The sequence below is a fragment of the Marmota flaviventris genome, chromosome 3 (genome assembly GCF_047511675.1).
Source record: "Marmota flaviventris isolate mMarFla1 chromosome 3, mMarFla1.hap1, whole genome shotgun sequence".
Classification (NCBI taxonomy): domain Eukaryota; kingdom Metazoa; phylum Chordata; class Mammalia; order Rodentia; family Sciuridae; genus Marmota; species Marmota flaviventris.
In genome coordinates this window covers 138,011,368-138,032,271 of record NC_092500.1, presented here as the reverse complement: position 1 = coordinate 138,032,271, position 20,904 = coordinate 138,011,368, and the positions used below count along the sequence as shown (strand labels likewise).

The window sequence follows — 20,904 nt, the reverse complement described above, 5'->3', positions numbered from 1 at the left end:
ATTAAATCCTCACCTAATCATCCAGTAACTAATTGAAGCAAACAATTACAGGAAAACCAGTTATTAAGAATCAAGTACAGGGCTGGGATTCTGGCTCAATGGTAAAGCACTTGCCTACCATTTGTGAGGCACTGGGTTCTATCCTAAGCACCATTTAAAAATAAATAAAGTTATTGTGTCCATCTATAACTAAAAAACAAAATTAAAAAGAAGAACTCAGTTGGGCATTGTGGTGCACGCCTGTAATCCCAGCCGCTTGGGAGGTTGAGGCAGGAGGATTTTGAGTTTTTAAGCCAGCCTCTGCAACTTAGCAAGTCCTTAAGCAACTCAGTGAGACCCTGTCTCTAAATAAAATACAAAATAGGGCTGGGGATGTGGCTCAGTGATCCAGTGACCCTGAATTCAATCCCTGGTACCCCTCCCCCCCAAAATAATCAAGTACATAAGTGACAGTTCCCAAGATGCAGGTTACTTTTTCTTAATCCTAACAGCTGGTGATGATGAAACCGATTAGAATAATAACTAAAACTTAAGTTGAGCCTAATATAAGCCTTGACATAAGCCCTTTACCCATTTTGACTTAATTGACCCTCAGGAGGCCCTGGGAGGGAAGTGCTATCTGTCATTCCCATGTTGGAGGGAACATACCAAGGCAAGACAGCTTAGAAAACTTTCCCAAGGTTATACAGGAAGTGCTGGAGCCACAGGAGAATTGGAAGCTCAGTTTAAATAACTTTCCCGGGTCCACTTAGCTATCTAAACTCAGATTTTTCTGCCTTGGCCACTCTGTGTTACCTACATTGGCATAAAACAAAAATGTAAAGAGCCAGGTGAAAAGATCTTGTAATGCATCCTCCTTATTCAATATTCATTTCAACCATCAATTGGTTAGCTTCCACCACATGTGAGGCACTGTGCCAAGAACCAAGGGAGACAAAGACCCGTGGGTATTTGCTGGTCCTTGTTTCAAGTGTTTGTCGAGGGCCTGTGTTTACTCTGAGTCTTGATTTAAGAATGTGTCAGAAAAGAACTACTCCATGAATGCTGCGAGTGGAGCCATATGAACAGAGCCCAAATCCTGGGAAACAGACAGCTGGGCAAAACACATTGAAGCTGTCACCGTTTACATATTTTAAAAAAAGAAAGAAAAAAAAAGACATATGTGTGAGAACTCAGGAAGAACCAAATATGCAAAATAGGGACCTTCAAAGCAAATAGAGGTCCAATATCAAAAACTAGGCTGAACTCTAACTGACCATCTACCTATCATCTGTCATCTTGATCTATTATCTATCATCTGTCTCCATGCTCCAGTGCTATCCAAGAATCTTCTCCAAACTCTTGCACTATAACTACAATATTTCTGTTCCAATGACAAGTTATGCTAATGTATGGCAAAGGCAATGAAGTCCTTTCTACGACAACAACTTATGCCAGTTCTTCTGTAGTATTGGGAAAGAAGTAACACTAGGCACTCTTCCATTCTCTCACAGGAGACCACATATGTGGAGTCCTTCTGGCCCTGCCAGCTTCTCTCATTTCTCCAAGTCCGTTCCTTGGCACTGGCTGGGTTCTTAGCACCATGCTGGGAGCTCCCCTCCCTATTTCCTCCCAGTCTTCCAACCACCTGATGCTATCGTCCTTTCTGTCCAGTGCATCTGGCTTCTCTACCAAGGGAAAACTCCTCTTCCTCCTCAGATACTTCCCAGATTCTGAAAAAATGAGAAGTGTCTATGTCCCTTTGACACCACAAACCAGAACCAGACCTGACATGCCCGAGATTCACCCAACTGAAAATACCATCAGGCCACCTAGAATAAAACACTTGCAGCCCAGGGCCAGATTCCACCCATAGGAACAGGACATTGCTACCTTGATGTTAGTTGTGCAATAACTGTGATTGTTGAGGGCCACAACCAAGTTAAGATGGCGCCTGGCAGTATGCCAGGAGGAGTGGTTTGTGAGCCATTAAGATGATGAGGATTCCTTAATGACTGACTGCTGTGTCTAGATGATGTCAATTAAGTTAAGCTGTGTGTAATTAGTTGGGTATATGTACCTCTGCGGTCCGGCAGAGAAGGGGCTCCTGCTACCTTGGGTGCCCGCTACTTTGAGTTCTCAGTTCCTGCTGAGTTCACTCGCAGTAAAGTAGTTCCTGCTTCAACCTTCAAGTTGCTTGTCACCTCTCGGTTATTTTGCCCAGCCGGACTTAGGCAGCCCAGCCGGACTACGGCATGTGATAGTAGAAAATGGGACAGAACCCAAGAGCCCACGAGACCCAAGACATTTAGTTAAATGTACTCTGGTATTGTAGCCACAAGGCAGAAAAGTATTCATGATACGTTAGGGAAAAGTTAATCATAACTGTGTGTTTTCTTATGTGTAAAGTTAAATCTGGAAGATTCTACACTACAGAGCTCATAGTAAGTATGTCTGGGATTTTTAGTGGCTTCCTTCTTCTTTCTGCTTTTCTGTAGTTTGAGAATTTCTAAATCAAATGAGCACGTATTGTTTTGTAATAAGAAAAACTATAATAAAAGCAAAACAAGTTCAACCACTTATAAAACTGCAGAATCAATGCTCTATAAATGTGTAATCCTGGATGGCTCCTGTGTACTTTAAATACCTGGAGGTGACTTCTACATCATGTGGCCTTTTTTAGAACGTGACTTTCCAACAGGGAGGGCCAGCAGGAATTCTTTTTCAGGTCTAAAAAAAAGTCTGGGATATCATTTTATGCTTGTTAATAAAAATAATACCCATGGAAGTGTAGCCTGATTTTGTTCTCAGACTGGCTATCACACAGGGGGAGCTCCTTAGACGGCCACCTCCCTGTGGCTTCACCCTGGCCCTGCAAGCTCCTGGGTCTTAGCAGGCCTTCCTTCTTACGTATTGGCCATTCTAATCCTACCATGTAAAGTAAGCTCCTCGACACTTCTCAGTGGGTGATGTGGGAAAAAGATCTCCCAGCTCTGCTCATCTGAATGCCCACAGCCACATATTCTGGGAAAAATAGGCCCCGGAAAAGGAGTGAGGGCCAGAAGACAATGGAGCAAGCCTCTGCCACCCTTGTTAGAAAAACAATTGTTAATAGGCAAGCCTACAGTCACAGTGAATGTATTATGGCCAAGTCAGAAGAGTGAATTCAGAGGCCAAGGAGCCTGGGCCCATTCACACAGGGCATAGTGAATTTACTGTGGAAAGAGGTCCACTATACCTCCTCTTGCCAACCTTTCCACAGTACCAAGACTTACCAGAATGCTCAAGAAATGTAATGTTTCGTTTATTTAACATTTTTTAAAAATAACAGCAGTAAACATTTTCTCCCTTCTTAATGGCTAGAATGGTAGAGGTGGGGAATGCACTGGATCTTAGACTACCTGAGGATCATTAGCATGAATAGCCATCAGTGCTCTAGCATCACAGTGTTAATCAGCTTTCCATCACTGGGACAAAATACAAAAAAATACTTTTAAGGAGGAAAGGTTTATTTGGGCTCAAAGTTCCAGAGGTTTCCATCCATGGTTGGTTAGCCCCTTACCTCTGGGCCTGTGGTGAGGCAGCACATCATAACAGGAACACATGTCAGAAGAAAGTGCTCATCTCTTGGCAGCCAGGAAGTAAAGACAGAGTGAAGAAGGAGCTGGAGTCTAATACCCCCCTCAAGGCCAAACTCCCAATAACTAATGGATATTCCACTAGGCCCATCTCTTAAATGCTCCACCACATCAGCATAGCCACACAGGCTGGTGGCAAAGCCTTTAATACCTGGGCCTTTGCAGAACATTCCAGGTCCAAACTAACATGAATATGGAGTTTGTAGGAGATTGACACATGAGTCTAAAACATTCTCTTAAAATAATTAATTAATTAAAGCATTAAAAAAAAACCTCCTGAAAACCTGGCTGCTTGCTTATGATTTACCTCTTTGGGGTACAGTAATGTGAATAAAAATAGCTCATCATCCTTGAGATAGTTGACCATGTGTGCCAATCACTTTGCAGGCATGACCTCATTCTCTCCTGACAATACAATGAGACTGGTTCTATTATTACCCTCCCCCACCCATGTCCTGGACAGAACACAGCTGTGTTTTCCTGAACGCTGAACAACCTGAACACTATGAGAACATTTAGTACACCAGAGAAGTCTTTCATCCCGTCACCCCCCGCGGTCCATCTCCAGGCACATGTTGAAGGGCCTGGTGCTGGTGCCGGGGAGTCTGGGAGCAGACAGCTCCACCTTTGGGATTGGATGAGTTATTTGTTTTTAATTTCTGGGGTAGAAAGTCATTTGAAGAAATGCATCAGAGTTTGGTGGCAGTGTAGGCTTTAGATTTCACCACTGCAAACCAGCCCAGACTACACCTCCAGGTAAGGACAAAGACACAGGGAGAAGAAAGAAACTCTCCAGAAAACAAAAACTAGCTTTGAAGGAAAGCAAATTTAAACTTAAAAGAGCCAGGTGCAGTGGTGCATGCACACCTGTAACCCCAGTAGCTCGGGAAGCTGAGGCAGGAGGATCACAAGTTCAAAGCCAGCCTCAGCAACTTACCGAGGCCTTAAGCAACTTGGTGCTGTCTCAAAATTAAAAAATAAAAAAGGATTGAGGATGTGGCTCAGTGGCTAAATGCCCCTGGTTTCAATCCCTGGTAGCAAAACAAACAAACAAAATACCTACAAGATACCAACCTAACAATGTGAATGTGCTGTATACTTAAAAATGACTAAGCGAATCATATATACTTTTAATAACTTTTTAATTATTTGTTTATGTGGTGCTGAGGATGGAATCCAGTGCCTCACACGTATCAGGGGAGCACTCTACCACTAAGCCCCAGCCTCAGCTCTCTTATGTATATTTTATCAAAACAAAGTAAATCAGGGGAAAAAGCTACCTTCCTCTTACTATAACACCACGGTGGTGTTCACAATATTTACCAAAGTCTGTGCAGATTCTCAACAGTGGGATTCTTCTGTTTGTAAACATCTTTCTTCTTTTAAAATGTGTCCCAGAGCCCTCTCTTTCCAGGCTGGAGAAACTGCGGAGCCTGGCCCGGAGCCTGGCCTGGAGCCTGGCCCGGAGCCCGCCGTCTGCTTCCTCAGCCCACCCGCCTTTGTGTTGTCCGTGGGTGGAGTGAGCGGCTACCAACTGCAGCCAAATGAAAACCCAGATGCCTTCCCTTCTCTCTAGAAGCTATTTATTGTTTTCAGAGGAACCAGCCATCAGAGAGATCTCCTGTGCTCCACCCACTGCTCCGACTTCCAGTTCTTGACTGAAAAACACCAACATCCCACCAGATACCACAGAAACATCCTGAAAGACAATGCTGGGATGCGATTTCCTAGGGAGCAGGACCAAGGGGTACCACCCCATCAGCCCCGCTTGTCTGCATAATCTCCAGCTCCAATCTCCATCATCCCCTGGTCCCTACCAGCACAGATTTACTTAAGCCATTGGACAGGCCTCTGTATTTCTTGTGTCTGTCCTTGGCTCAGCACTGTGTCAAAAATTCGCCTGCTTTCAACTCTGGCAGTGTATTACTATGAGGTTGAAGAAATAAAGTGTTTCTGGAGAAGATGGAAATGAAACATGTTGATGCACCAATGGGGCTCAAGCAGATGATCTGGAATAGTCTCCTGATGTGTTTTATGTTGGCAGCAAAATACAAATTAAAAGTTTAAACGCTCTTGTCGAGAAGCATTAGGCCCATGAGTATGTCTAAAGGCCCCAGTTTGAGGGAAGCAATGTGGGGTGCATGGAAGGAAAGGGGGCACACCTGGGACTGGGAAGAGACCTTGCTGTCTTTGTCCGAAAGGCAGCCTCAGGGTGGAACACCGGCTCTCACACTGTGGCTTTATATGCCTCTGCATTTTTTATATGTGCACATTTGTAAAGGCCTTGAGTCGAGAGCTCATAACTGCCCTAGATTTCACTCTTCATTGCTCAACTTGGCTAACAAGGCCCTGCGTGTTCTGCTTCCTGCTTACCTCCCAGCATCCTCTCTCCTCCTTAGTAACCTCCTCTGGGCCTTGCCTCTAGCCATCCTACTTTCCCCCTCAATGACCCAGGTGCTCACTCTTCTCACATCGAGGTTCTTCCTACATGCTGCTCCTTCCTTCTGGAATTTTCTTACCTTCTTCTGCACCCTCTTTACCTGGTTGACTCTCAACCCTCAGATATCAACTTGAGTTTTCACCTCCCTGATGTTGTATTTCTGTAAGTAAGGCACGAACACAATGAATTAAAATTGCTTATTTGACAGTCTGTCTCCCCATAAGATTAAAAACTCCATGGGTGTAGAGGCTCTATCTATTTTTGCTCACCAGCTAATTTCATAATAATAATCCTTTAAAATTGTTTTTTTGTTGTTGGAAAAGAGGGAGGGGGCAGAGGACCCAAGAAACAAAGTGTTAAATAAATGATCATAACTACTATCAGGTCAGAAAAAACAAAAATAATTGGGCCCCATGGCTCATACCTGTAATCCCAGCAACTAGGGAGGCTGAGCCAGGAGGATGGCAAGTTCAAGGCCAGCCTTGGCAATTTAGTGAGACCACAAAATAAAAATATTTTTAAAAACTGGGGGTGGGGGGCATAGCTCAATGGTAGAGCACCCTGCATTCAATCTTTAGTACCGCAAAAAACCAAACCAAACCAAAACAAAATAAAAACCTCTTTGCTGTTACTGGTCTTAAAGAGAGGGGTTATCTATATGATGAGGATGGACTGAGTGTAGTAGTGAAAACTGAATCAATTTCAGCACCTGAAAATACAGAAAATCCTAAAAAATACAGAATCTTCAGCGTATTACTTTCAGCCTCCAAGGAAGCAACCAAATGATTCAAAGTGGCCACTGCTCTTGAAAGACGCAGCAGGGCTCACAGCTATTCATGACTACATTCCTGTGTGGATACATAAATTTACATCACATTTTAAAACAGACTTGCTGAGTTGGAGATGTGGCTCAGTCCATGGTAGAGGGCTTGCCTGGCTTTCATGAGGCCCTGGGTTTAATCCCCAGTACCACAAGTAAATAACAAATAAATCTGTTGGTAAATCTAATTCCTTATCAATTAAAATATAACTTGAAACTGTGACCACTACATAGCCTAACAGGATAAAAGAACCACATGCAGAAGTGTGCATTCTTTGCCAATCAGTACTCATTAGAAATCTTTCTCAAGAAGACAATTATAGCACAGCTGATGCCTGCCACCTAGTGGGCATTCTAACAATGACATAGTTTTTGTAAATATCAGTTTCAAGGCTGTCCCAAGCAGGAAGTAAATGCAAAACTCTGCATAAGCATATCCTCTTAATTTCTGGTTTGAACCATAAATTTAAAATCAGATTCATTACTCTGATCTAGAGCTAAAAAAGCAGTCAACAAATCTATCCTCTCTGAAGCTACCTTCCTCAGACCAAGAGTGACACTGGAGCTAAATTTATCCCACTGGACAAAGCACGGAGCCCTGGAGAGGTCAGCAGCTATACCTAAGGAACAACGGGGCCTGAGTTCTAGAACTCACACCCACCACCCGTTTGTCACTCTCTGTCTATCTGTCCTCTATGACTCTGTTCCCTTCTGAGTGGTCACCAGATGCTGGGGAAGATAGAGGGGAGAGATAGGGTGACTGTGTAACAGGTACAATGTTACAGTTAGATAAGAGGAAGCTGGTGTTCCGATGCACAGCAGGGTGACTATGGTTGCTATATATATTTCATGATATCTACAAGGAAGAAACTTGGATGTTCTTACCACTAAGAAAAGATAAATGTATCAGGTGATGGGTATGCTAAATATTAATTTGATTATTATACAATGTGCTGGGAACACCAGTGAAAAAGCAGATAACACAATTAATAAGATAGTAGAGTCATTGTGGTTGTTGTAGGAAAAAGTAAGAAAATTCTAGAAATAATTAGATAGTAGTATCATTGATTGGATATGGAATTGAGAAAGATGCAAGGGTCCAAGGTGATTCCCAGGTCTTGGGTCAGAGGCAGCTGGATGGATTATTGCCATTCACTGAACTGAAGGGCACAGGAGAACCAGGTGTGGAGGAAGATCATGAGCTCAGGTAACTTTGAAAAGAGGCTCATGAAAGACCCAAGGGGATATGGTAAGCAGGCATGTGAAGAGAACAATTTGTAGCTCAGAAGAAGCATTCAACTATAACACGTGATAAGCTGGGGGCATTTGTCAGAATACAGTGAGAAGAGGGCACAGAACCAATACTCAATGTCTGGGAAAACTGGAGCAGGTGAAGGAGACTGCAAAGAGGGGCTAGTGAGACAGAAAGAAAACCTATAAGAACACAGTGCTGTAGATGCCAAGAGGAGAAGGCTCACCCCCATGAGTGGACCTGGTGGAGCAAGTCACACGGGGATGGAGAGTGAACTCTGGCTTCAGAGACCTTGTTGGCTTGGTGATGCGTAGTCTGTGGAGTCATGGAGCCAGGAGGAGGTGGAAGGAAGGGTGCACAGGAGAAAAAATGCGAACCAGGAGTAAAGGGTCTGGCTGTGAAAGTGAGAAGAAAGAGGAAGGTGGCTACAGGGTGCCTGGCGGTCAAGGCCAGATTCTTAATTTGTTAAAGACTTACAGAAAGGATGGATTCAGTCAAGATGGAGAGGTTGAAAGGCTAGATCAGAGACATGATAACTAATGTGTTAAAGTTCACAAGAAGTATGTAGGGATCCAGGGCACTAATACAACTTTGGTGTTAGGAGGCAAAAACCTTCTTCCACTGTAACTGAGAGAACAGGGAAGGAGAATACGTGATAGGGGAGGTTAAGGTAACTCTAGCTACAATTTCTCCATAAATTCGGAGACAGCTTCTTTAGTTCAAAGTGAGAGAGATGGAGGGAAGCAGAGTTTTAAGAAGACAGAACATGTGGCCTCTCTAATGAAATATATTCAGGTTTCCAAGGCTGAATTAAGGTGACCACAATCTAATGGTACCCATCTGGGCAGCTTTGTGGCTTCCTCCAGCAGAGCTCCCTGACCACATGCTGACATAGAGGGCAGATGAACAGGTTCCTTTGAGATGAAAAGCTTCCAAGCAGGAATGAAGGAAGAACAGAGAGCAAAAGAATTTAGAACATATTCTGGCGTTCTAGAAATAATGGACCCCAGAATCTAATAGAAAGAAGTGAAGAAGAACAAGAACAGGGCGGATAAAGGGAGAGAAAAGAGAATGTTAAATAACTGCTCTACAAAGTCAAGCAGCAATAGATTCTGAGACATGGGGATATGCTTGTGGCACAACACTTTAGGCATAAAATACAGTAACACTAATTTGTTGCCTATCCGACCCTCCTCTCACTATATGAAGTACACACTTGAGCTCAAAGCAATTATTTTAAAGTATTGAATGAATGAATGCATGATGAGGAACTGGTTCCTGACATGAGCAGGAGTCTCCAAAAAACCAAAAAAACATTCCCTGAGGTCTGGTGTGTGTCACTGTTTTGGGTGCTCAGAATCCAATGATGAGCCCAACAGACATGGGTTTTTCCCCAGGGGGCTCCTTCTTCTGTGAGGGTAAACAGACACAAACACCATGTTGCAAAATATCAACTGACATCAGTACACACCTTGTTGAGAAAGAGGTATACAAATCTTCTTGGATCCTCTATATGGGCAGCCAAGTAGGCCATGCACAATTCTGATCTGTGTGAGTTCTGGGCAGAATTAACTATCCCAAAGAATCAACAGATTCATGTCCTTGGGAAATAGACTTTGCATGGTAACAATTCATTAAAATTCACTGAATGCCTACCATGGCTCATACATTCTGTTGGTAGCACCTACCATATGGAATATTATCTCATATTCCAGATGCAGAAACTGGGTCCTAGAGAAATTACTAATCAAAAATCACTTTTGTTGATTAGTGGTAAAGGCAGGATTCCAACCTAGCTGTGCCTCAGTCTGGCTTCTTTGTTCCAGAACACATTAAACTCTTCATTCTCATAGAGCAAATGTGTGAAATAATACATTTTCTTTCCTTATGATTTGATTAAGGAAATTGAATGCTTCTCTCCCTCAGTGATAGACATATAAACAATCACAGCAAGAGAGTTATATAAAAAATACTTATAATTACACAAATTATGATAGTAAAATTTCTCTCAAGGCATCCACAAACTGGGAACCAGGTGAGCAAACAATACTTTATTAAGTTAATGGAACATAATATTATTACTAAAATGATAAATAGTTAGACTATATGTATACATATATATATATATATATATATATATATATATATATATATATATATATATATATAATTATTACTGGTTAAAATATTTATGCCAATGTACTGAAATATTGGTTTAAAAATTCATTTTCTCAAATCCCAGTTTCACAGTTGTGAGGGTTCGCAGAGACCATCTTGTTTTATAGTCTAAGAAACTGGAGCAGTATTGAAGCTAAAACATTGGGATGCAAAATTCATGGGTCCAGATGGATTTCTGCATCCTTCAGTTCTAAGGAGAGGCCAACTTACTTATACTGGGATGGGTAATTTTCTTTTGAAAATTGTTTATATCATGTTTAAATCAACTATCCAAAAATGTTATGCCATATATATTAATTCATTCAAGCATTTAGTAAGTGACTATGTCATGCCCATCACTTTGGGGAAAACAAATGTATATAACATTTATATCCACATAGGTCCTATTTCACTTACCTGGGGCTCTGCAAGATAATTAGACCCCTTCTTCATAAATTGCTGCCTCTGTATGCATGCTTTTTTATATATCAGTGACAAGAACAGCTCACACTTTAGTAGGAAAAGATGAAGTATTCCGATTGTTTGGATAAATGTGGTAACTAACATTAAACTTGATTCCAGAAAGCTACCAATATCGGTTAACACCACAAAGCTCTGTTGGAAGCACACCTGGGGAGCTTCCAACCCCACAGCAGTCAATGCTGGAAAGAACTAATTCCACAGGAAAAGAAAACACGGGAAGAATTCTTCTCTGCTGTCCAAAGGCACCACGTTCTGGGAGCAATGTCAAGAGTCCATTTCTTGAATTTCTAGTGTCAAATAAATTGTGGCTTTCTGTGGTTGATAGAGAGGTAGTAGTAGATGTTTTTCACGTTTCTTAAGATCTTTGGGGGGGCCCATCTGTCTTTACTTTCTTATAAGGCCCCAACTGTGCATTAAATAAATGCTATTTAATGTCAAAAAGTCAAATGGATTTTTTTCAACTCCCATATATTCCTTTTCAATTCAGATTCATGCTCACTCCTTAAAATGTTTTCAAACATATTTCATCATAAAATTCAGATGTAACTTGGAAAATACTCTTTAAAAATACTAAATCTTCAAGCACCAAACCCTCTAGGTGTAGGGTACTTTTTATAAGTGAAAAAAACTAAATGTTTAGAGTAAATTACCTCAATTCTGGTTTCAAAGAAGTGTGTAAATCTGATTTCAGTAAATTAAGTAGTTTAAAATACACATGTGATAAATCTCACTTCTGGGAGTATAACAAAGGAATTAAGAACAAGATGTCAATGATATATGTGCACATGCATTCACTGCAACTTTGTTCAGAATAGTCAAAATGTAGAAGCAAAGTAAATGTCCATCCATGGATGAATGGATTTGAATCTATCTATCTATCTATCTATCTATCTATCTATCTATCTATCCATCCATCCATCCATCCATCTATCTATGCATGAAATATTATTCAACCTTAAACAAGGAGAAAATTTGGGCCTGGGTGCAGCTCAGTGGTACAGTGTGGTCTTAGCATGCTCAAGGCTGGGTTTAACTCCAACACCAGAAAAAATTAAAAAGAAGGAATCCTATTGTGCTACCATGAGTACACTAGGGTAAGTGAAATAAGCCAGTCACAAATAGCCAAATATGATGTGGTTCCACTCCTATTGTTATAAAGTAGTCAAACTCATAGAAACAGAGCAGCATGGTGATTTCCAGGGCTGGGATAGGGAAGAGAGAAAACAGAATTTTTCAGTGGGCATAGAGTCTCAGTCCTGCAAGTCTCAGTTCTAGAAGTCTGTTGTATTAAAAACTGTTAAGAGTGGGCTGGGAATGTAGCTCAGTGGTAGAGCCCTTGCCTAGCATGCCCTGGATTTGATTCCCAGCACAACACACACACAGACACACACATCCACCCATCCACCCCCACACACAAATTATTAAGAGGATAAATTTACATTATTGTTTTAATACACAAATACATGTGTATTTAAAAAGCAAATATATGTAGTAGTAAATCTCTCCGGATTTGTACCAAGCAGGATATACATACATATTCTCTCTCTCTCTCTCTCTCTCTCTCTCTCTCACACACACACACACACACACACGCGCGCACACACACACACACACACACACACACAAATTCTTCAAGTATGGAGAGGGGAATGGGGAAAATTGACTGACTCTCACTTTCTGGTCACCATTCAACCAATCAAACCTTAAGAAAGACTCTACAGGGGCTGGGGTTGTAGTTCAGTGGTGGAGTGCTAGCCTTGCACATGTGAGGCACTGCCTTTGATCCTCAGCACTACATACTAAATAAATAAATAAACAAACAAATAAATAAATAAAGCTTTTTTTAAAAAAGACTTTACAGTGTTACATCAGTGATACTGAATAAATATGCAAAATACAGAATAAATATGCAAAAGATTTCTTATACAAGAGGATGGATACCTAGATGCATGTATTTTAGTTTATTTTCTAAGGTGTGTGTGTGTGTGTGTGTAAGAAAGAAGGGCATATGTATTGGGAGGAAGGGAGGTTATTGTCATTTGGTCATTAAATAGATAAAGCTAAATACCTAGCACTCAAAGTTTCAGGAAAAAGTAGATGTAAGTATGCAGAGAGCAGGAAGGAGGAAGGCCAGCTACCATGGGCCCGCATACCCAGAGCAGCCTGTTGGGCTTCCCTGAGAAAGACGAGCCTGGGCTGAAGGGAGCCAGGTGAGGAGGCGCCACAGGAACTGCAGGCAACAGAAGCAGCAAGCTTTGAAGACCCAGGGTCCTGGTGCTTTTAATGTCCCCGAAGTCCAGGTCAGGAGAGCAGAGATATTAATGTGGAGGTCAAAGGGGACACTAAGAAAAAGTCGAGATCAGGGAGGGTCTCAGTGCTTGGGGTTGGCTCTACTTGATCCCAGTGGAAACCACAGAGTAGGAAGTGACATGATCAGCTCTGCCTTGAATAGCATCGCACTTACTGTTTGGAGAAGGGGACAGGAGGAGGACCCCCCTGGGTGTGGTTAAGAAGGTGTCCCAGAGGCTGGGGCTGTAGCTCAGTGGTGGAATGCTTGCCTGGCACACGTGAGACCCTGGGTTCCATCTTCGGCACCACATAAAGATACATAAATAGAAAATAAAGGTATTGTGTCCATCTACAACTACAAAAAAAAATTAAGAAAAAAAAATAATAATAAGAAGGTGGTTCCCCAGGGTGTGGCTAAGAGGTACACCTGGGTGGGACTGAGGGTAGCTTGGGCCTGGCTAAGAGGGTACCCCTGGGTGTGGCTTCTTAGAGGAACAGGAATGAAACCACGTGGAAAGAGCACAGGTTCATGTTTGTTGAGAAGGCTGATTTCACCTGGCGGGTGGACATGAGGAGTAAGGGAGTAAGCAAAAGATGCTGCTGAGTTTTCTGGCTGAGCAACTGAGAGGATGGTGATGTCCTCGCAGGCTTGAATTTCGGTGGAGGAGGAATTTGTGCAGAAATTTATGTCTGTTATGAACAAGCAGAGTTTGAAATGCCCTCCTTCTACATTCTTTCTTCCTCCCATTCCAGTCATCCCAGATAATACTCTGTATTTCTTATCATAAATCATAGAAAACAAGGCTGGAAAAAATCTTGGAAATCATTTGATTTCATTCTATGCACGAGGAAACTAAGATCCAAAGGATTTAGGAGAATTCCCCCAAAGATATATAGGATTCTAACCCCAAACACACTTCTTGACCCATAGCCAGTACTCAGGGCTCCTTCCTAGTATCCTGGGAAGGTCCTCTCAGCAGTTTTGTTTGTTGTGATCCTGGCGATGGAACCCAGGGCCTTGTGCATGCTCAACCACTGGGCCATATTCCCAACCCCTTTTCATCGTCATTATCTTAAAAAAAATTTTTTTTGTTCACACTGGGGATTGAACCCAGGGGCACTCTACCACTGAGCTACATCTTTAGTCCTTTTTATTTTTTTATTCTGAGACAGGGTCTCACTAAGTTGCTGAGGCCTTGAACTTGTGATCCTCTTGCCTGAGTTGCTGGGATTCCACCCGTGTACCACTGCAGCCAGCTCATTCATAGTCATCCTCTTGACTACTTGCCCTGAACAAGAAGCTCAGCCTCCTGAAGTACTTGCTTCAACGTGAGAAATATCTGGCCTTCTTACCTTCTCAGGCAGCTTTGTATGTGAAAGTTCTATATTCACAGAAGTAAAAATAATCAGACACAATAGAAAAGTTTAAAAATAGTGAAAGTTATTCCCTGGTCAATTTACTCACAGAAATCTCATTAGGTCATTTCAGCTTTCACTATGATTACTTAAAAACAACATAAATCATTGAGTACATTTTCACTAATCTAACATCAGTTTTGACTAAGGAGTGCCTTCAATCTCCACTTCTATGCATTAGAGTTGCCCATAGAACTTCATTCTTTCAACCAGCGTCAATAGGATTTGCAACAATTCTTTTCTGAAGATATACAATCTACAGCTTTTGCTCACTGAGCTTTCATTTTTACAATCTATTAGAGTAAAATGGTAGATGCCAGAAACAACATAATATTGAATGAGGGAACAAAACCAAAAACTTGACCCAACACAAGTTAAACAAGAACAAAAAAAATGCTTACCTGAGGCGGGAATCCTTAAAGGTGTCAAGATATTCAGGGTAACTCCATGCGATTTGGCTTCCTTTACATCGAAGCTCTACCGTTTGACCTGCCATCAGACTCAGGGTAGCAGCGGGTTTCTGGAAGCGACCTTTTTCCATCACTTGCATCATGATAGACTGAGTCTTTGGTGTGGAGTCAGCTGAGTCCCTGTCTTTGATTTTAGGAATTTTGGGTTTCACCTTTTTGTTGGTAGGTTTGATTCTGTTCTCTCCTTGCTCTTTTGGACGCTTGTTCTTGGCAGGGTCTTGGCCAGCAACTGTACAAATGGGAGGAGAGAGCAGTGGGCTAGCATTGTGACATCCCCAGAGTATGTGAAAGCCCAAGCGGGTAATCTTTTAATACCCCCTTTTAACACCCCTCTTGTCAGATCTTGAACCTCCAGCCTCCAAGACTGAGAGAAAATAAATTTTTGTTGTTTAAGCTACTCAGTGTATTTTGTTACAGCAGCCACAGTGTTAATGGCAGGAGTTGGAGTTGGGTTCATGTTCCACAGAGTTGAAGAATGAACAGAGTTGGGAATGCCGCCAAGGGGTTAAGAAGATTCTAAACTAGGATTCAGAAGAGCAGATGGTACTGGCCTTGGGAAACTAACTCCTGACCCAGAGGAGCCGCAGGTCTTCCAGCCTCCAGGCCAAAGGAGGCCTCTATACCCACTCACCCTCCTTATGCTGGGGCCTGGACCAGAGAGAGAACCCCAAATCTGGCTTGGCAGGAGGAGCTTCCTAGCAGACCCTAGGAGTAACCCCAACTACTGCTGGTGGTCAGTGCTGGACAGTAGCACCTACAGGTTTCTGTGGGAATCCACAGCAGGGAACTTGGTCCAGAAAGTTTGCCTGAAAGAAACAACACCTGGAAAGGAAGTTTGGACTCCCTGTACACTGCATCTGAGTTAGACAGTCCTACACTCCTACCTAGCTCTGGGAGTGTCAGCAAGTCAAGGAGCAGCTGAAACCATTAAGGCAAGGGGCAGATCTGATGGCCTTACTATGTCAAGGCCCAGCCCAGATGTCTCACCTTCTTGAGGCCCAAAGAGCAGTCAACCATTCTAAGAGATGGCCCCCTCACTCATTCCTGCCCACCGCCCCGCCCCCCCCTGGACTTGGGGTTGGACCTTTGCATTGCCTCTGGCTGATGAGAATGGACTTCTGCTGAACTGCCCCATCACTTTAATACGGAGGAAAAAACTCCTGGCAAATACCAATCTGGGACTATGAGGACAACTGAGTGGCTCAAGGAGGAAGAGACTTGAGATTGGACTACCACTCTCCTCTACACCAAGATGGCCCCTCCAGCTTTGCTTATGATCAAATGCAGCAGAAGTGACAATTATTTGTGAAGGGAAAGCCAATAATACTAAGCAGCCATTAAAAAGGAGAACCAGCTTTTCCTCTACCAAAAGTAAAACAAGACTGTGCCTGTGGAAAGGAAGGAACAAGGCAGACTGTTGCCAGGAGGGGGACTGAGAAAATGGGTGAGGGTCCAAGGACATGGCAGAGAGGAGCCAGGGAGAGGATGAGCTCACAAGTGTGGCTTTATCACCAGCTCAGCTCCACAGCCAACATCCATCTGCTGTTCAATAGCCCCAGGCACTTGTGAGACTTCCAACAGGATGAATTAGCAGTTAGGATGGGCTAGATTATGCTGCAGTAACGATATGCCTCCTCCTCGAATCTCAGTGGCTCAAAATAGCAAAATGAAAGGAAAAAAATGAAAGGAAATATCTGTACTCACAGTATCTTGGCATCAAATGTATTGGTTTTCCCCATCAAGAAATTATCCAAGTCTCTTGATACTAACTAATAAGGTGTCCTATAATTCACTTCATTTCTGATACTATACCCTGTGTTCCTGGCAGAGGCCTGAAGATCCCAACAAATTAGGTTCAGCCACTCACCTCAAAAACAAATGGAAAAGTAATAGTGAAAAGCAGGAAAGGAACTTTAATTAGTATAGCTATACTGGGAAGACAAAGGGGATGAGTATTTCCAGTTCTGTCTTCCAGGGTACTGGTATGAACTTCCAGATTATATAGATAAAAACTAGAGAGATGCACAGTCAAGCAGTCTTGGGAAAACTATGGTTGATCATTATCTCAGGATTAGTAAGGTGGGGCCTGATCTAAGATAAGAAAGTTGCTGTTGTCTGAGAAGGAGTTTGCACTCATGTAAGATGTTTATCAATCAAACCCATCCTTCCTTGAATCCAAGGTGACTCAGATGCAAAATGGAGACAGAGATGCCAAGTTTTTAATTGTGCTTTTAGCTACCCATTGGACATTTCCAGGCCCAAATGAACAGCCTAACTCCTTGTTACACCCACAGGTTAAGGGCCCAGTCACAGGAGTTGCTCTCATATTAGATGCTACTGAGTCTCTGGTCCTTTTGGCCAACTGGATTACAAATCAGGGATTCCCATGACCCCCTCCTCATGTTTGGTAATTTTCTAATGACTCATAGAACTCAAGGAAACACTTCACTTGTGTTTACCAGTTTATTATAAAGGATACGAATGAACAGCCCAAAGCAGAGGTACACAGGGTAATATGGAGGGACCTTTGTGTTTCTGTGCCCTCTCCAAGCACACCATCCTCCTGCACCTCATGTGTTTAGCCCATGAAGCTCTCCAAACCCCTTTACTTAGGGTTTTTAATGGAGTTTCCATTATGTAGGCATGACTGATTAAATAACTGGCCATTGGTGATTGAACTCAATCTGCAGCCCCCATCTCCTCGCCAGAGCTCAGGGAGTAGGGCTGAAAGTCCCAATCCTCTAATCACATGGTTGGTTCCACTGGGCAACAGCCTCATCCTCTAAAAATCACCTCATTAACATCAACTAAAGTATGGTTGAAGGGGCTTATTAGATTTTTTTTTTAAGGTATTCTCTCATCCTTGTAACTCAGGAAGCTACAAGGGTTTTAAAGATCTGTGCTCAGAACTGTGGACAAAGACCAAAAATATATTTCTTCTTAGATCACGGTATCACAGAAGGTTAATTTTGCTCATTGCACATACCCATAAAGTGTTGACTGGACTGGTCATTCTTACACAAGGACCTCCTCTCACCTCAGGACCCAGGCTAACAGAGCAGCCACCAGAACACTGCCAGGCACCAAAGCAGAGGAAAATGGAGTGTGTAGAAGATTGCTCACTGCTTTTGAAGCTTCAGTCTAGAAGTACAACATCATTCCAATTCACCTGTTATTGACCCAAACAAGTCAAGGGAGGTAAATGCAATACTACCATGTTCTCAGAAGAAGACCTATAAATTATGGTAACCAGAGCTTTAGGGACTCACACCCAGGGTCTGCAGAGGAAGCCATGAAGGAAAAAGTAACTTACCCTGAACAGGTGGAACTGAACAGGTCATGATTTTCTCTGTGAGCAGGGCAGCAATGACCCCTCCCTCTGATTATTTGTTTATGCATAGGAACTTAGAGGAAGCAAGGAATCTGGTTGCTCCCAAAACAAAAAATGTAAAGAAAAATCTTTGGTTTTTCACTTTATACACTTTTGTAATGTTAGGAATTTAACCATACAATTAATTTTGTGTGGATTAATCTATGAAACTCAGCATACTCCCAACTATTAAAGAATATTCACAATAGCCAAACTATAGTATTAATCTATGTGTCCATCAATGGATGAATGGATGAAGAAAATGTGGTACAGATACACCATGGAGTTTTACTCAGACATAAAGAAGAATGGAATTATGTCATTTGCAAGAAAATGGGCAGAACTTGAGAATATTATCTTAAGCAAAATAAGCCAAATGCAAAAAGTCCAGGGTTGTATGTTTTCTCTCTAATGTGGAAACTAGAGAGGAAAAAGGAAAAGAAAGGTGTGTGTGTTGGGGGGCGGGCAGGAAAATCAGTAGACAAAAGGGAAAGGGGTGGTAGTGGTGGGGAAATACTGTGGAATGTCATTGGCCAAATTATATTGTTAAATTTTGTGCATCTACAAATATGTTACAACAAATCCTGCTATTACACACAATTGTAATGGAAAAAATACCCCCTTTCTCATTGTCAAAACTGTTTTCATTAATTATCACAAATAATCATTATTCACTCATTCTTTAGTTTAAACAATTTTAAAGGAATATATTTCAGCTTCAAAAATATTATTCAAATTCAGCAAAATATTTCACAAATGAACTGAAATTTGTCCTTATAAACAAAAAAATATTATTCCTTGTAGTTCATTCAAGATCTGCTTTTGGTCTTATTCATCCCTGAGTTCTCACTGTTCGGTTTGAGTCTACCATTTAAATGCAGGGTCTTGGAGTCTCATGGGACTGGAGACCCAAATAGCACCTGAAGTGTACTCAAAAGACTTTGCACCATAGCAAACTCTCTTTCAAAATGAAAGTGTAAAGTGGATTCTAAATTTGTCAAGAGCTGACAACATTCATGCAGAATACAAGGTCTCTTAAAGAATAAGTGCTAAACACATGCTATTTTAAAGCTTACAGATAAGTTATTAAAATTAAACATTAACTGTAGCAATGGTTCAGAGTTGAGCCAATGAAATATATTTGGAGGAGGAGGATCCTATCACCAATGTTGTCGAGAGTTGGCAGCAAACAGAGATAATAAAAAGCTGACCTACTTTAAGTTGGCGTTCTTATTGTTTTGCCTTCTCTTCAGACAATGCACCCTTTATTACCTGTCTCAGGGAGGGTTGCTCCCAGGGTCCTGCCCTTGGCAGGCCACTGGACTCCAGGAACCTCAGCGAAGTCTCCTATAGCCATGCCGTTGTCCACTCACCAAGGATAAAAAGGCAAATAGGCACCTAAGTTTCAGCTGGACCATCGGTCTGCATAAGCTCAAAGGGTGACTTGATATATGCCCACAGATTTACACAAGCATCCAAACTTATGGAACCTTAGAAATCAATTAGGTAAAGTCCTTGTGCTATAGATTAAAATAATAAAGGATGCTCTAAAAAGTTAAATAAATTGTGCATCACTCTACTTATGAGTGGCAGATGGTAGAATAAAACTCAAGTCTCCTGATCCCTATTCCAAAGTGCTCATTTCACTATGTGGAGACAGACATTTTGTATATATTTGCAATAAATGACTATACAAACCTCAGCCAATTGAGGGAATTGCAGGGCATTTGTAAAAAATGGGGAAAATGATAAGTCAGGAGAAAATCATAATCAAAACAATTACTTTGGACTGAACTATGAAATGATAAACTAGGATTCCAGAGAAGGCTTACTCTTTCATTTTTCTTCTCCCTTTCCCTTTTAATATGGTGCTGGGGATTGAACCCAGAGCCTTCAGTATGAGAGGCAAACATTCTACCAATTGAAGTATATCCCCAACCCATGCCATTTGATCTTTGAGACAGAAAGGAACCATTTAGCCTCCATTCAGTTCAGCCTGAGCCAGACTCTAGAAACCAATCCCGCTACTGGGAACTCTCAGCTCAGTGCCCACTTCTGGTCCTCAGTACACTGCCTTCCTTGGGCTTGTAAGCCTTGCTCCCTGAGACCTGCTCTTTTCTGTGGCCTCAGGTCTGGTTAGGACCAGCTCCTCTCCTAGGCCTTTGTTTCTTCTTATTTCCTTTCTTTCCTCTACTCCAATTTTTCTGGGTCATAGTTCTTGCTGAACTTTCTCAATCCCCTTAAGGAGTAGAACTGTGTCCTTGAACCCTGTTCTCCAAGACAGAGTTCCCAGTGCCTGTTGTTGAAACTGTTGTTTGCCTAGACTCCCACTGACCTTCAGTATTTGATTTATTCACGCTTGGTTCTAATGACAGCACACACAGTGTCTACCTGTACAGGATTCCTCAGCCTCTTAGAAGGAGAAGCTCTGTAACTGGTGGGAATATATCAGACTAACAGAAGTTCACTGATTCAGCAACATTAATTATGAAGCAGAAGCCTCAGCTTTGCAATAAGGTAGAAGTCATTTTTTTTCTTTCTTTCTTTCCTTCCTTTTTTTTTTTTTTTGTTATGGATATTGAACCCAAGA

General features: G+C 42.0%; 1 protein-coding gene across 1 annotated transcript in view; it reads right to left on the bottom strand.

Moving 5' to 3' along the window:
* The window catches only part of Pdgfrl (platelet derived growth factor receptor like), a 45,744-nt gene that overhangs the window by 17,837 nt on the left and 7,003 nt on the right, over positions 1-20,904 (bottom strand). The window contains exon 2 of the mRNA XM_027954723.3: positions 14,876-15,173. Coding sequence (XP_027810524.3) covers positions 14,876-15,173 — 298 coding nt within the window. The remainder of the gene's footprint in view (positions 1-14,875; positions 15,174-20,904) is intronic.